This window comes from Myotis daubentonii, chromosome 15 (genome assembly GCF_963259705.1).
Source record: "Myotis daubentonii chromosome 15, mMyoDau2.1, whole genome shotgun sequence".
Lineage (NCBI taxonomy): Eukaryota > Metazoa > Chordata > Mammalia > Chiroptera > Vespertilionidae > Myotis > Myotis daubentonii.
Window position 1 is genome coordinate 6,416,878 of NC_081854.1, and position 16,791 is coordinate 6,433,668.

At 54.8% G+C, this 16,791-nt stretch overlaps 1 protein-coding gene across 1 annotated transcript; it reads right to left on the reverse strand.

Moving 5' to 3' along the window:
* Window positions 1–5,363: 5,363 nt before the first annotated feature.
* On the reverse strand, window positions 5,364–15,916 carry SPACA6 (sperm acrosome associated 6). The gene is made up of 9 exons (XM_059665857.1): window positions 14,633–15,916; window positions 13,724–13,801; window positions 7,985–8,053; window positions 7,364–7,387; window positions 6,934–7,011; window positions 6,707–6,816; window positions 6,124–6,280; window positions 5,818–6,028; window positions 5,364–5,462 (listed from the first exon to the last, which is right to left on the reverse strand). The coding sequence occupies exons 1-9, from the start codon at window positions 14,844–14,846 to the stop codon at window positions 5,429–5,431; spliced, it is 975 nt and encodes a 324-aa protein (XP_059521840.1). The 5' UTR covers window positions 14,847–15,916; the 3' UTR covers window positions 5,364–5,428.
* Between the last annotated feature and the right edge of the window lie 875 nt (window positions 15,917–16,791).

Genomic DNA, 16,791 nt, shown 5'->3' on the forward strand with positions numbered 1-16,791 from the left:
GGACTTCTGGCTCAGCCTTGGTTTCCAGCTTTTTAAAAAAATATATTTTTATTGACTTCAGAGAGGAAGAGAGAGAGAGAGAGAGAGAGAGAGAGAGAGAGAGAGAGAGAGAGAAACGTCAATGATGAGAGAGAATAATTGATGGGCTGCCTCCTGCACGCCCCACACTGGGGATCGAACCTGCAACCCGGGCATGTACCCTTGGCCGGAATCGAACCGGGGACCCTTCAGTCCAAAGGCCGACGCTCTCCCCACTGAGCCAAACCAGCTAGGACTCCAGCTTTTTAAAAAAGATACATTTTTTATTGATTTCTGAGAAGAAGGGAGGAGAGAGATACATAAACATCAACGATGAGAGAGAATCATTGATCGGTTGCCTCCGGCACGCCCCACACTGGGGAATGAGCCTGCAACCAGTTGAACCGTGACCTCCTGGTCCATAGGTCCACGCTCAACTACTGAGCCACGCTGCCAGGCCCAGCTGTTTGAAACCAGACAGGATAACCTCCTTTCTCGGAGCCTCAGTTCCCTGGAGAGAAACAGGACTATTCACCGACGGGTCAGGGTTGTGAGCGTGGGATCTCTCAACTCCTCATTCAGATACTTGAGCACCCACTACATGTGGACACTGTTAGGCTCTGTGTGTGGTTTTTCCTGGTCCACTCAGTCTACTCTCTAAGAAGGGCAACTCAGCCCTAGCTGGTTTGGCTCAGTGGGTAGAGCGTCGGCCTGCGGACTGAAGGGTCCCAGGTTCGATTCCGGCCAAGGGCACATGCCCAGGTTGCGGGCTCAATCCCCAGTGTGGGGTGTGCAGGAGGCAGCTGATCAATGATTCTCTCTCAGCCTTGATGTTTCTATCTCTCTCCCTCTCCCTTCCCCTCTGCAATCAATAAAAAAAATATTTAAAAAAAGGGCAACTCACACCTTCTCCCCTCAGAACTCCCGCTCCTCCTCTCCCAGCCTCACCTTCTCACTGCGAAAACAGACAGAAAGTGACGAGAAAGCCCTTCAAGTCCTCACCCCCATGACCCTCACTCATCTGCATCTGTGCCCGCACAGGCCACCCTCCCCCTTGTTACCAAGGGTGACCTGTCTGTGCTCAGTGCCAACCCCTTCCAGTTGACATGCTTTCTTTTTTAAAAAATATGCCTTTGCCCTAACCAGTTTGGCTCAGTGGATAGACCGTCGGCCTGCAGACTGAAGGGTCCCAGGTTCGATTCCGGTCAAGGGCATGTACCTGGGTTGCGGGCACATCCCCAGTAGGAGATGTGCAGGAGGCAGCTGATCAACATTTCTCTCTCATCGATGTTTCTAACTCTCTATCCCTCTCCCTTCCTCTCTGTTAAAAAATCAATAAAATATATTTTTAAAAAAATACAAAATAATAAAAAATGTCTTTAATTGATTTTAGAGAGAAGGGAGAAACATCAATGGGCTGCCTCCTGCACGCCCCCTACTGGGGATTAAGCCCGCAAGCCGGGCATGGGCCCGGGCCGGGTATCGAACCAGCAACCTTCCTCTTAATGTTGCCTCCTGCGTAACAGAGAAACTTATCATCTTCTTGTCCGGCGGCACTCATTTCCTCTGTGCACCCGGTCCTGTGGCGCCGAAGGCCTCCTGCACGCTCCCTGCCTGGAAAAGGGACTCTGGAATTTTTATCCTCAGATCAGCCCTCGCCCCCTGAATTCCAGACTCGCCCTCAGATTCTGTTATCCATACAGTGAACACCAAATAAAATCATCACCTTCCTTGACTCAAAAAGGACCCATGAGCTCACACAGAGGAAAAATCCAGACCTTACAGTGGCCCAAGTCCTGCGTGACCTGGTCCTGGTGCTACCCATGACCTCACCACATACTCATTTCCTACAGCCTTGCACCAGCTGCACTGGCCTCCTTGCCAACCCCCTTCCCCGCTGCTCCCCCCCACCCCTGCCCAGCCTCCTCCCCACCACACACTAACCAGGCACACTCCTGCCTCAGGGCTTTTGCTTCTGCTGTTTCTTTTGCTAGAATACCCTTATTTTTTTTTATTTAAAAATATTCTTATTGATTTCAGAGAGGAAGGGAGAGGGAGAGAGATAGAAACATCAATGATGAGAGAGAAACATTGATTGGCTGCCTCCTGCACACCCCACATTGGGGATCAAGCCTGCAACCCAGGCATGTGGCCTGACTGGAAATCGAATCATGACTTCCGGGTTCATAGGTCGATGCTCAACCACTGAGCCACACCAGCTGGGCTGCTGGAACACCTTTAACAAAAATACCCACATAGCTCACACTTCATCCCCTTATGGATTTATTATATTATTTTAGAGAAAGGAGAGGGAGAGAGAGAAACATTGATGTGAGAGAAAAACATGATCACCTGCCTCCTGCACACCCCATACATGTGCACAGACTGGAATTGAACCAGCAACCCTTGGGTGCATGGGCCAATGCCTAACCGACTGAGCCACACAGGCCAGGGCCTCTTATTTATTTAAATGTGGGGCCTATGCCCAGCAAGTGTGGATCAGTGGTTGAGGGTCAACTCATGAACCAGGAGGTCATGGTGCAATTCCTGGTCAGGGCACAGGCCTGGGTTGTGGGCTCAATCCCTGGTAGGGGGCTTGCAGGAGGCGGCCAATGGATGATTCTCTCTCATCACTGATACTACTAACTCGCTCTCCTTCTCCTTTCCTCTCTCTGAAATCAATAAAAGCATATTTTAAAAAATATAAATAGCCCTAGATGGTTTGGCTCAGTGGATAGAGCGTTGGCCTGCAGACTGAAGGGTCCTGGGTTCGATTCCAGTCAAGGGCACATGCCCAGGTTGTGGACTCAATCTCCGGTAGGGGGTGTGCAGGAGGCATCCAATCAATGATTCTCTCTCATCATTGATGTTTCTATCTCCCTCTCCCTTCTTCTCTGAAATCAATAAAAATATATTTAAAAATATAAATAAATAAATATAAAGCTTTCTCCAAAGCTCCTCTTGCTCCCTCCCTCCTCCCAACCTTCCCTATCTCAGTTTCCCTGCTGTGTTTTCTCCATCCCACATATTATTATACTAGAGGCCCGGCGTACAAAATTCGTGCATGGTACGGTCCCTGGGCCTGGCCCATGATCAGGGCTATCTTCCACGGTGGCCCGCAGCTGGCTCTGCCCCCCCGCCCCCACCATCCACCCCAGATTCCCTGTTCCCATTCAGCAATCGGAGCCTGCGGAGGGTGGGGGGCGGGGGGTGGGAGAGGACCCAGAGGTTGGCCAGCAGGGCCTGTGGGCAGCTCCTATGTTGAGCGTCTGCCCCCTGGTGATCAGTGTGCGTCATAGCGACCGGTTGTTCCGCCACCTGGTCGATTTGCATATCATGCTTTTATTTATATAGATGACTGAAGGCAAATGTTATTTTGCTTAATTTTCTTGTCCATTGTCTGACTGTCCACTAGTACCTAAACTCGATGAGGGTGCAGATCTTCATCTGTTCTGATCTCTTCACTGCTGTCTTGACAATACCTTCAAAATGCCTGGCACATACTAAGCACTTAGTAAAGACTCACTGAGTATATGAACACGCCAGTGAATGAGAATGAGTACACGCCCAGAGGGAGCTCATGTTTTAGGTGGGGAAAACACAAAACCAGATTAAAAAAAAAAGTTTACGTTAGCTCCGAGCAAGTGCTACACATGTGCTAAACTATGGGGATGAGCAAGGCCAGCATGGCTCAGTGGCTGAGCTTTGACCCAGGAACTGGAGATCACTGGTTCGATTCCCCGTCAGGGCACATGCCCAGACTGTGGGCTTGATCCCAACTAGAGGGCGTACAGGCGTCAGCTGATTGGTGATGTTTCTCTGTCATCAATGTTTCTCTTTCTCTCTCCCTCTCCCTTCCTTTCTCTTTAAAAATCAATAACATTAAAAAGTAAAATAAAATAGGAGGATGAGCTGGGACCTGTGCAGTGAGGTAGTCATTTTATGTACAAAGAACAGCACATGCAAAGGCCTGCCCCTGGGACCGAGCTTTTCATGTTCAAGGAACAAAAAGAGAGTTGTCTTGGGAATTAAATGAGTTAATACAGTAAACCCTCAATTTTGCAGACCTCGATTCAACAAACTTCAGATTCAACGGACAAAATTTCCGGTTCATGTGTCATATGTGAAAAGTAACACCCTATTCATTTTAAAATGCTTTTAACCAAAATTTGCTTATAATGAAATCAACAGGTTATTTTTGTTGTTGTTGTTATTCACTGTTATTGTGAATTGGCCATATGTTGTAAAACACACTGTAGTAATTTTGCCAACATAAATAAATATTACATATCTAAGATGATAGTCTACATATTTAAATCCAGGAGTCCCTGCTCATACACGATGTTTGGGGAATGCTTAGTATGTGATCGCATCGCATCCCGTGGGTTAATTGGTTCTGTTGTCCAGTGGCCTGACTTTCTGCAGCAGTTTTAACTCTGTGAGGGGATGTTCCCAGGTGCACTAAGCCACGCCCCAGCCGGTGCATTTGTTTATTCTTGGTGACTGGTGAAGGCACGCATTTGCTACACCTATTCAGTACAAACTTGAAATTACAGTAAGACATATAGAAAGCTTTTCTAGCCCTGGCCAGTTTGGCTCGCTGGATAGAGCATCGGCCTGCGGACTGAAGGGTCCCAGGTTCGATTCTGGTCAAGGGCATGTACTTTGGTTGCAGGAACATCCCCAGTAGGGGGTGTGCAGAAGGCAGCTAATCAATGCTTCTCTCTCATCGATGTTTCTGACTATCCCTCTCCCTTCCTCTCTGTAAAAAATCAATAAAATATATTTTTTAAAAAAGAAAGAAAGCTTTTCTGTGAAGTTAAACTTTTCATACATACTTAATTTTAATTACAAAAATGTGTCTACATAAGTAAAAACAGGTAAACTAATCTGTCAATTCTTTAACATACGCATTCAGAAAAACCTACTTTACTATATAGTGGACTTTCGGCTTTAACAGACACTCCCTGGCTCAAATTAGTCTGTAATTTCGAGGTTTTACTGTACATGCAAAGGCTGTACGGGGGGGGGAATCAGAACCGAGTTAATCGGACAAAAAAGGGAGAAAACATCATTTTAGGCAGGAAGCAGCATGTACCCCGGTCCTGCAGGGGTGAGAAAAATCTTGCTGAGGGTGTCTTCTGCCCCCGGAAATGGCAAGGAGGCTGCCAGAAATCTGGGGTTGGTCGGGCTTACGCCTAAATCCCTGAACACAGGGCCTGCATGGTGACAGGCGATAATATGACAGTCATTCTGGAGGCACAGTCCCCGGGGCATATTTGGGGCAATGCTGGCCCCCTCCTACCTAAACGGGCAGTAGCCACCTTCAAAGATGAAAGCATTGGTAGCGTTCAAATATCTTCTTTATTTAAGGGATGGAAACAGGATAGGGAACAGAAAGATACCTTTGTTAGTTGCCACTGAAGTACCATCGAAAGAACATCCTGGGGAAATAGAGAGGTGGTTGTGTGTGGAGAAGTTGGGGAGCAGATGTCTGAGTCCTGGAAGTCTGAGTCCCAAAGGTGGAGAGGGCGTGGACTCCTAGGTCTGAGGGAGGAGGGGCTGGGGGCCTGGGTCTGAGGGAGGAGGGGCTGGGGGCCTGGACTCCTGGGTCTGAGGGAGGAGGGGCTGGGGGCCTGGGCTCCTGGGTCTGAGGGAGGAGGGGCTGGGGGCCTGGACTCCTGGGTCTGAGGGAGGAGGGGCTGGGGGCCTGGACCCTGGGTCTGAAAAACGAGGGAACTGGACACTCGGTGGCAGGAAGGAGAGCCCGGTGCTGCGATCCGGGACCGGGGTACTCACCACGCCAGCAGGGTCACACCGGCTGAGGCTAAGGCGGCGGCGGCCGCGAGCAGGCCCAGGTTGCTGAGCGTCAGAGCCCCCGGCTTGGCCAGCAGCTCGCCCAGGCTGGGCCTCCAGGGCTCGACCCCCTCCGCCTCTCGCGGCGCCCAGCGAAGCACTTCCCGAAAGGCGACCTGGAGCTCGGTCTCCCCGCGCGGGGGAGGGCCCGTCACTGCGGGGACGCGCACGTCAGCCGAGCGCGGGCATCGCCGCTTGCAGCCCCGCCCGCCCCGCCCCTCCCCGCGCCGCTTGCAGCCCCGCCCGCACCGTTCAGAAAGAAGTAGAGTCGCGCCAGGGGGAGCTGGTCGTGCGTGATCACGCAGGAGAAGGTCCCGCGGTGCGTGGGCTGCACTGGCCGGATCCGCGCCAGGTACCCGTGCGCCCGCGGCATATCTCGGAAGTAGGACGTGTCCCGAGTCCGCACCTGCAGGGACGCACGGGTGCAAACCGCGGGGCAGCCCCGGGTCGGACTCCGCCGGACTCGCTACCCGGCACCGACAAGCCGCGCCCCCGAGCTAGACCACGCCTTCTGGGGCCCCACCCTCCGCCCTTACTCGCCGACCGTTCACGCATCCCCCCGCCTCCTGAATCTTGACTCCGCCCCTGGGGTCTGAGACTTGCGCACCCGCCCTGAACAATTACGCAAAGTCAGTCCCCCAGCCCGGGTCCAGCAGCGTGAGCCTCGACTCCTCCCCTGAATGCCAGGACCCTCCCTTTGCACGAAGCCTGAATCTAGGCCGAGATCCTCCCCCCCGCCCCCCCGAACCCCACGCCTGCGTCCTGCCTCCTCATCTTCAATGAAGCCTAACTCGCCTCCAACGCCCTTCGCGCGGGGCCCGCCCCTACTCACACCCCCTTCTGCGAACTTCCAGGAATAGGTGATCTCCTCCTTGGGCAGCTGGAAGTTCACGGTGCAGGAGAACAGGGCCTGATCGCCCCGTCTCACCGTCACGTCCTGAACTGCAGGCGGGCCGCGTCACCACCTCGGCCCCGCCCTCGAACCGACCGCGCCCCGCCTCCAGCTCAGCCCTTTCCCGGGTTCCTCCGGTTCCCTCCCTCCGGGGCCGCGCCCCTCACCTGGGCAGTCCAGCGGGAGGTCGCAGACCTTGGAGTAGCACCCGCGGCAGCGGAAACGCCGGGAGAGCTCCTGCACCCCTGCGGGCGGGAGCGCTGGGTCTGGCTGGGCGCCACTAGCCTTTCCCAGCCGCGTCCCTAAGCCTTCCTGGGTCCCATCGGCGGGAGCCCGGGCCCCGCCTTCTCCGCGCTCATTGGCTGGTTCTCACCATTCTCCGGCCTCTGCGTTTTTTTTAATTGGTTTGCTTTGGCTCTCGGACCCGCCTTCCATGAGCTCGGTGTGCAATGCCTGCTTTTCTCCAGGGCTCTTCTTGGCTTCCCGATCGGATCGGAAGCCCACCCCTGCGCTCCCACTAGAACCACCCCGCCCCCCGTTTCGGCCCGGACCGCGTCCCTTACCCCCGCGATCCTGAGCGTGGAGGGAAGTGCTTACCGCAGGGAGGGATGCAGGCCTGAACTGCGGAGAGAGAGGAAGCGTTACCGCCCTGGGAGTGTAGGGGGGTGCCCACCTGGGGCTCCCCTGGGGGATGTTACTGCGCTTGGGTGCATTCCTCGGAGGGGGCGGGCCAGGCCTGCTGTATGCCACCGGGGGGCCCGGCCGGGCCTGCAGAACTGCACTGGAGGTCAGGCCCGGTGGCTTCTGGCCATCTAAGGGCGACAGGCCTGCTGTGTGCAGGGAGGAGGCGGGGCGAGCCCCGGTGCATTCCACCGAGGGGGCGGGGCCGGACCCCTGGCGATCCTCAGGGGCCGGGTTAGAGGTGTGGCCAGGCCTGAAGCCAGTAGCCCACTCTCACAGCGCGCGGGGCCAGGTCCGAGCCAGAGGCTGGGGCTAATCTGGGACAGGACCGTCCCACGAAGGGATCCTTGCTGGGGAGGGAGCCTTAGATCGCAGGGGCGGGGCCAGATCCCCAGTGGTTCGTTCCCGCAGGAGTAGAACCTGTGTCCCACCCAGGGCAAGCGGTTCAGAGCTCCATCAGGCGAACGGCCGCTTTAAGGCTGAGTTTTTTAAAAAATTGTGTGTGTACCTGGGGGAAGGAGTTGGAGTCCATTTTACCTTCTTTAAGCTGCGCAATGGCCTCCCGCATTTTCTCTGCAGCGTAAGGGAAGGCAACCTCATAGGACCCTGGAGGATGGAGGGGGAGGCCTTGTGGTCCAGACTCTCCCCTCCTCCACCAACCCGTCCCTCCACGGTTGGGCGAGCTCAGCTGGACTCACCGTAATGGTGTCTGTGCCTCTTTCCCAGCCCCTCTCTACCCGTTTTGGGTATAGACACCATTTCCTCCTCCCACCTAGTCTATTCCCAATCGCTTTCCTTCTTCCTCCTGCCCATCTCTCTGGCAGAAGCCCTTCTTGTATCATCTGTGCTTATCTTGTTGAGGGGTAGAGGGAGGTTAAAGATCAGATTCCTCACCAAGGCTTCCTAGGTCTGGCCTAGTTTCCTTTCACTCTCCATTTCATCCCTATTGTGCACCTTTCACTTCTCCTAAATGGGAAGGAATATTTTCTAGCACCTCAGGACCTTTGCACATGCCGGCTTGTTTCTAGTACATCTTCCCCCTGCCCCTCTTCATCCTTCATGCCATGCCTTACCTAGACAGTGCATGCATACATAGACATGAGTTACAAAGGCGTTTGAGAGTTCCTAAGAGTTCACGTCAGCCCTAGCTGGTTTGGCTCACTGGATAGAGTCTGACCTGCAGACTGAAGGGTCCCAGGTTCAAGTCCAAGTCAGGGCACGTGCTGGGGTTTCGGGCTCGATCCCCAGTACAGGGCATGCAGGAGGCAGCCAATCAATGATTCTCATCGTTGATGTTTCTCTCTCTCCCCCTCTCCTTTCATCTCTGAAATCAATAACAAAATATTTTTTTTAAAAAAGAGTTCACGGCATACCTTGTGTCATTTACTTAGGTTTTCCCTGACTACAAACCCAATTTGTTTGAGTTCCCTATTTTTCTCTTAGTTCCCCCTTCATGGAATTCATAGCTCTCATCAGGTTGTAATTACTTGTTTTATATATATGGTGATCATTTAAAGCCTATCTCTTAAGTAAACATGTTCTCCTTTAGTGCTGTGCTCCTAGAACCCAGGAGCCGGCTCTGAGTCTTAGAAAGTGTGGCTCAGTGGTTAAGCATCAACCCGTGAACGAAGAGGTTGCTGGTTCGATTCCTTGTGAGGGCACATGCCCGGATTGCAGTCTCAATCTCCAGTAGGGGTTTTTTTGGGAGCAGTTGATCAAAGATGTTCTTCTCTCTTTTATGTTTCTCTATCCCTCTCCCTTCCTTTCTCTAAAAGTCAATAAAACATTATAACTTTTTTTTTTTTTAAGTGTTCAGTAATCATGTGTAGAACTCCAGTATTCAACTGGGGTGGAGACCACAACGGAGGGTGGCCTGTGGCCCAATTCCACCCCGTGGATGTTATATTTAACCTGGAAAATGTTGAAATAATGAACCAGTTGCCGTTGTAAGATTTGGGAAAGTCACATAAAATGTCTGCATATGTTTTAAAACATTTGGAAGAGCTGTATTTCCACGAGGCTGCAACTAGCTGGGAGCTTAGCAGCAACCGCCCCCTTAGCCATGGCATGTACCTGACACCTCTCCATAATCCCCACCTGGATTCATTTCCACTCCTCATTCATTCCTTCACGTTCTCCGTCCTTACGGGTGTTTTGAGTTCTGACCATCGTCTTCCAAACTGCAAGGTTCTGTCACTTTTTCCAAAGTGGATGGCTGGATTGTTTTGGTGGTGGAAGTTGGTTTTGGAAGTCAGAAAAGCAGAGGGTGTTTTAGGCCAAACGGTGCTTCTCCCAAATCCATATGTTGACGTCCTAACCCCTGGTAGTTCAGAATGTGACTGTACTTGGAGACAAAGTCTTAAAGAGCGAATGAAGTTAAAATGAGGCCATTAGGTTGAGCCTTAATGCAATGTGACTGACTTCTTGTAAGGAGGAAATCTGGACTCACGAACACAGAGGGAAGGCCATGTGAAGACACAGGGAGAGAGAGCAACCCCATCAAGGAAAGAGGCCTCAGAAGAAACTAACCCTGCTGACACTGACACCTTGATTTTGGACTTCTAGCCTCCAGAATAGTGAAAAAATAAATCCCTGTTGTTTAAGCCGCCCAGTTTGCGGTAGGTACAGCAGCGTCAGCAAACTAATACACAGAAATTGCCAGTTTCCTCCAAACATCTATTACTCTTTAGTTAACAGAATGCTTTCAGCCAGAAAAGCACCCCCAGCCAAAAGACTACATTTCCCAGCCTCCCTTGCAGCTAGCTGTGATCATATGACCTAGTGATGATCATATGACTAAGTCCTGGCTCTTGAGATGCAAGTGGAAGTGTCCCTGTGGGAGTCTCGGGAAGTAGCCTTCTTATTGAGTAACATGTGCCATCTTCTCTCCTGCTGCTTGAAACTTGGATTGGATGGCTGGGGCTCTACCAGTCACAGAGGACCGTGAGGACAAAGGGTACACCCTAGGATGACAAAGCAGAAAGCTGGGAGGACCTTAGCTTCCCAAGAAAATGGAGCTGTTATACTAGCCTTAAGTGCCTATCTCAAGCCTCGTTTGGTATGGGAGAAATAAACCTCCCGCTGGCTTCAGCCATTTCGGGTTCCTCTGTGACTTAAAACCATATAGAAAGGCAGTGAAATGAGGATATTGGCAAGGGTGGCTGAAGTGATGATCACTGGGTATGAGCTGGAGAGAGGGGTACCGAAACCAGGAAGTGGGTTCAAGATGAAGAGTCAAGGACTTAGAGGTCTCGTCTAGGCCACAGAGCAGGCAAGTGGCCTGGGGAGATGGCAGGATGATTAGGAGGATGTGGTCAGTGTGGGATGCTCGAATGAAAGGCCGGGATGCTGGAGGAGTCATTCAAGAAATATCTATGGGCCAAACCAAGTGATGCATGGTGAGGGTGAACGAGGGATTTACCAAGGAAGCCATGGGAGCGGGGTGTTATATATCTATTAAACTCTGGGAGATAGAGTTGAAATGTCCAGAGGCCGAGAGGCAGGGGTCATATCACATGAACCACAAGGTGGTTCTGATCGGTGCTGTGAAATCTCTCCAAAAGAGGTGTCTATGGTGAGAAGCTTCCAGTGTTTCGAAGGTCTGGATCGGTCATGGCTCTTCCGCTTATGGGCACACCCAACCCACAACTGAGATACCCATCATCAGACCCACCTCCGTATGTGACTTTGGCCAAGTGACTTAACCTTCCTCACTTTCCTTGTTCGGGAAATTCGGACCATATCGGTGTCTCCCTCACTGGGTTCGGGGAACGTTTAATGCCGTACAACACAAAAGCACTCCCACCCCCCACCCCAAATTATGTGCCAGGTACCATTTCGTGACTGCATGAGATACTGCCTGTAACCACTTACAATGGTGCCTGGCCACACAGTGAGTGGTACAGAAGGGTCGACCACTTACCATCCCCAAGTTTGAGATGGGGAAAAGGAAGCATGGAGAGGTTAGGAGAGTGGCCCAACATCAGATAGCTAGATCTGAAAACTCTGGTCCAGCTATCTCCTGGATCTGTTCTCCTTGTCTAGCTGAGCCCCAACATCTTCATCTAGAAATAGGGGTTTATAAAACCCCATCTCACCAGACTGGTATGAGGCTATCCTTGAGGATAAGTAACATAAATACATTTGTCTGGCAGACACAGCCTGCCCCATATATGGGGCAGGTTTAAGCATTCGGTCAAATCCTTGACCTTCCTTCTCTCCATCTTCATGTTCCACCTCCCTCAGCTCAGACTCATCTTGACCCACCTGGACCACTGCCATTGGTCTGAGCCACCACCAGTCACCCTTGCTTCTGTCCTTGTCCCACACGGCCCCAGTCATATCCTGTCTCCTTCTTAAGGCCCAAGTTGGTACAAGTAGCAGTTCCCAACGTGTGTTCTCAAAGGAAACTTGTTAGAAATGTCCATTTCTGGGCTATACCTCAGACCTACTGGTCAGAAGCAGAAGGTTGGGCCCAGGACCCTGCCTTTTTACACGCCCCCAAAAGCTTCTGAGAATTCGTACACTGGGGCTTGAGAATCTTACTGACCTACAAGGTCCTACAGGATGCGGCCCTTGGCTGCCTCACTAATATATTTTCATTTCGATTTCTCCCTCAGTGATACCACGCCAACCACACTGACCCCAGGGCCTTTGCACTGGCTCTTCCCTCCACCTGGAATGTTTTTCCCCCAGGTTTTCTGCGTGGCTCTCACCGACAAAGGTCTTTGTTCAATTGGACCTTCTCATGTGCACCTGTCCTGACCAACCTGTTTAAAATGACCAACCCACGGGCCCAATCCCGTTCCCTTGTTTTCCTCCATAGCATGGTTCACCAGTTGACACACTATAGTAGTTCACTGATTGCGTTTCCCGTCTGCCCCACCCCCACCCCCTGCAATAGAAGCAACCTGAGGGCAGGTGACTTTCAGTTTTGTTCCCGGCACATTAAATATATCCCTGCAGAACGTATTGCACCAGCTTCTCCCGGCCTCCAGTAGGTCCTCCGCACAGCCCCAGAGGGTCTTTCTATACCCAGAGCTGACCCTGTGAGGAAGGGACCCCCTCCTCACATATGTTTCTCTGTCCCCTTCCCCGGCTCACAAGACAGACTCTCAAGTCTCCCTCACCTTTCAGCTACACCCCGGACCCATTTACCTAGATGTCCCCTGGGTCCCTCACAGTCCCTATGTCCTAGCCCAGCTCACCATCTACCCCACTGCTTCTCTTTCTAGACCCCCCACCTGAGGGATGACCCATCACCCACCACCCACCCATAGAGCCAACCCAGGCACTGCCCTCTAAGCTTCCTCTTCCCCTCCCTGGGGAGGGAACAGCCCATCAGACCCAAGCCTCACCCATCCTGCCCTCGACGCCCTCAGCCCTGTCCCCTCACCTCCCTCTTCACAGCCCCCACCCCAGCTCAATCCTCCTCCACCCCAGCCTCCATCCAGTCCTCCCAGCCTCCACTCTGGACTGTCCCCTCTTTTCAACATCTTCTGGGACAACATGGCCCACATGGGGAGAAAGGGCGTTTCCTGGGGTCCTGCCCTGCCCCCTTGCCCCCTATCTCTGCCAGCTCTGATTCTCCAGGTCTTCCTGGGGGTGAGGGGATCGCAGCTGAAGTCTCCTCCATCCTGGACCCCCAGACACCCACTGGATAGGTGGGCCCCTTCCCACCTTTGGGGATCTTTGTCAAAATGCTTGGTGGGCAAGAGCAGGAAGCAAGAAGTAATGGCAGCTGTAGGAATAAGCCCTGAGCCCCCAGACCTCTGAGGAGGCCAGTTTATGTTTCACAACAGGGCTGGGGCCTCCCTTCTTCCCCCAACAGTTCCAGTCTCTGGCAGAAGGACCATATGTTCTATCCCAGAGGAAGAACTCCTGTTTGCGCTCTTCTCCTTAGGGGCCCCCTCCCTCTCTCTCTCTGAGCTCCGAAGCCATCCTGGGAGGCAGGGAAGGTGTCCCACCTTATAGGTAGGTAAGTGGAGGCACAGAAGGAGGAATGACACATCCTGAACTTCATACCCAAGAAGAGCCACACAGCCCGGCCAGAACTCACATCTACCTGATCCGACCTGGGCTTCAGGTTCCCGGTCTATGGGGACTGTCCCTTCACCTCCTGCCATCATGCCCCTGAGAAGAAACTGGCTACCCAGTGCCATCTGCTCCTAGACCACTGCCACCTCCCAGGGGCACCCCCTTCCCCCTGCACACGCCCCCATCTCCTGGGGGCTCCAAGCCCACATCTCCCACTGCTGCCGCCCCCACCCCACTCACCCTGAGCGGTGGCTATCTCTTGGAGGGAGAGAGTCATCTGGGTGAAGGAGTCATGCAGGTGGCTTCTCTCATCGTAATCTGGGGGTGGGGTGGGGGTGGGGCAGAGGCTGAGGGAAGTAGCTCCCCTAACATATCGCCTGTCTCTAAGACTTTGTCCTATAGCTACGCGTCTCTGTCCTCCCATCCAAATCCTCCTCCCTCTGCCCTGGCCCGTTTGGCTCAGTGGATAGAGTGTCGGCCTGAGGACTGAAAGTCCGGAGTTCAATTCGATTCCGGTCAAGGGCACGTACCATGATTGCAGGCTCCTCCCTGGCCTGGGCCCTGATGGGAGTGTGTGTGTGTGTGTGTGTGTGTGGGGGGGGGGGGGGGGGGTTGATTGCAGAAGGCAACCAATCGATGTGTTTCTCTCACATCGATGTTTCTCTCTGTCTTTCCCTCCTCTCTCTTCCACTGTCTCTAAAAATCAGTGGAAAAATATCCTGGGTTGAGGATTACAAAAATAATAATAAAAAAAAAAATCCTTCTCCCCTCTGAGTCTGTCCCCTGAGCCTCTATCTTCCCCTCTCTGAGTCTCTATGTCCAGTCTCTACCTTTCCTTAAGTCTCTGCCCACCCCATCTCTAGCCTCCTGTGCCTCTGAGTGTCTGTCCCCCATCTCTAGCCTCCTGTGCCTCTGAGTGTCTGTCCCCCATCTCTAGCCTCCTGTGCCTCTGGGTGTCTGTCCCCCATCTCTAGCCTCCTGTCCGCCGGAGTCTTTGTCCCTAGTTTCTGTCCGGCCTCTATCCTCCCATCTGAGTCTCTGTCCCTCATTCCTATCTACCAGTCTGTTGTCTCTCTCTTCCTGGGTCTCTCCAGTCCCTCCCTCCTACACCCCCCAGGGCCCTGGAGGATGGTGGCGGGGTCTCCTCACTGATTTCAGTGTCCAGAAGGCCCTCAAAGGCAGCCTCGAGCGCCTTCTCACACTTCTCCACTTTCGGGCCCGCCACCCCCACGAAGGTCTGGCAGATGCGGATGCGCTCGCTGTAGGATGTGAAGCACAGGAGACAGGCCCAGGCGGGGGCCCCCAAGACCGTGAGGGCCACCAGGGCGCAGGGCACAGCGCTGCCTGCAGCCAGCTGGGCCATCGCAGAGGGGGCTCCGCCTGGGAAGAAGCCGGTGACCTTTGTGAGGTCACTGTGGGACAGGGGAGGGGCCTGTGGTCTGAGGTCAGAGGCCGGATTTCTTTTTGCGGGTCAAATGTCAGGCTTGGGGTTGCAGGGAGGAAGCAGAGAGGGGTCAGGGGTCAGGTGTCGGGCCTGCAACCTTCAGGCTGTGGTTGGGCCGGATGCCAGGCTCCCAAGAACCTCACCTGTGATCCTGGACGTCCTCACAGGTTAAAGGGTCTCAGGGACCCAGAGGCCGGCAGTATGGTGTGCGGTGGCCCGACAGGCCCCGGGGGTCGGGGCGCGTGGTGTGTGCGGGTGAATCAGAGAGAGATGTGAGCGCCCCAGATGGAAACTCAGACACGGGGAGACACCAGAACGCACAATGAGAGAGAGATGGAGAGGCCGAGGCCACTGTGCAGACACAAGGGAAGCGCAGGACACAGCCGCGATGGGAGACAGAGAAAGCAGACAGGGCGGGCTCTGGAGGGGAAAGTCTTAGCGGGAAGGGGAGGAGGAAACGAAGGAACAGGGACCGGAGAGGCAGCCCTGCTCGCTGCTGCTGCTGCTCCTCCTCCCAGGGTCCCTGCGGCAGGCAGGCAGGCAGCCCCCCAGGAGCCCAGCGGGGTGGGGCAGGGGCTGGGGGGGGGGGGTGGTCCCCGCCGGGTGGGCGTCCCGTGCAGGGCGCAGCCTGGGGAAAGCTAGGAGGCCGTATAGTGATCTCCGTGGGTGTCCTCCTCAACTATACAACCTCCTACCTCAGCCCGGGGGGCGCGGCAGGTGGACAGACAGACGGATGGACGGACAGACGCGGGAGGGGGGATCCCTCCCCCAGGGCCAGGGAGGGTGGGGAGGGCCGGGGAGGCCCCCGCTGCGATGGTGAGCCCCCGACACGGACCCACAGACACGAGCTTGTGTGCGGCGAAGGCCCCGCAAGGTCGGTTCTACGGGTGGGTGCCAGGACCCAGGAATGCGGGCCCCCGGCCCCCTCCTCCCCGAGGACCCCGGGAATCAGTCCCTTTGGCCCATCCTCACCAGGGACCCAGGAGTTCAGTGCCCCCCCCCCCCCACTCCCTCCCTCCACAAGGTCCCTGGAGTCCAGGCCCCAGGCCTCCCTGCCCCCCGCCCCCCCAGCCCCCAGTCCAGCCAGGCCTGTCTCCCTGGGGAAGGCGCAGGCAGCCCTGCTGCCCGGGTCCAGGAAGCCTCACCTGTTGGGGAGTTTGGCCCCTGGGACCAGGGGGCTCCCCACCCACCTGTCAGGCGCAGGAATCCGGCATCTGGCCGAGGCGGCCCAGGGGACACAAAAGCTTCAAAGTGTCTCTGGGTCTCTTCTCCCCTCTCTCCTCCCTTCACAAGGAGGCAGCTCTGATCCCTGAGCTCCAACCTGCCCCAGGCCTCGGCCATCTCGGTCCCGGGGCCCAGGGACCTTCAGCACTCCCCCTCCCCCCCCCCCCATTTTGCAGGTGAGCCTCAGGGAGTTTCAGGGACTTGGCCCCTGGAAGTGGGGGGAGGGGGCGGCTTCCCAGGTGGGCGGCACCCAGCACCCACCCTCCCAACCCTCTGGGCTTAGAGTCGGGGCCCCTGGGGGCTCTCCCTCCGGCCAGCCCTAGGTCTCAGCTCACTGCGTCCCCCTCCCCCCGCCCCCCAAAATCCAGCTCCAGCTCCACCGTTGGCGCTCGCTGCCGGCGGGGCGCCGCGGGGCTGTCGCGGCCTCGGCCTCACCTGGATCCCATCTCCTCCGGCATCTGTGCATTCCTCCCTCCCTCCCTCCTCCCGGCTCCCGGCTCACAGGTCCTTTCTCAGACTCCCGCTTTCTTCCCCGTCGCCCCCTTCTCACTCCTTCCCTTCACCTTCTGTCTGTCTTCCTCCCTTTCTCCGCCCCCCCTCCCTCCGTCTTTGTCCCTCTCATTCTCTCCCTCAATTTCCC

Coding starts and splice junctions, on each gene's coding strand:
- SPACA6 (XM_059665857.1), bottom strand. CDS start 14,846: ATGGCCCAGCTGGCTGCAGGCAGCGCTGTGCCCTGCGCCCTGGTGGCC. Junction 6,817..6,933: donor CCTCCCGCTGGACTGCCCAG/GTGAGGGGCGCG, acceptor GCCCGCCTGCAG/TTCAGGACGTGACGGTGAGA. Junction 5,463..5,817: donor GGTGTGACCCTGCTGGCGTG/GTGAGTACCCCG, acceptor CTATTTCCCCAG/GATGTTCTTTCGATGGTACT.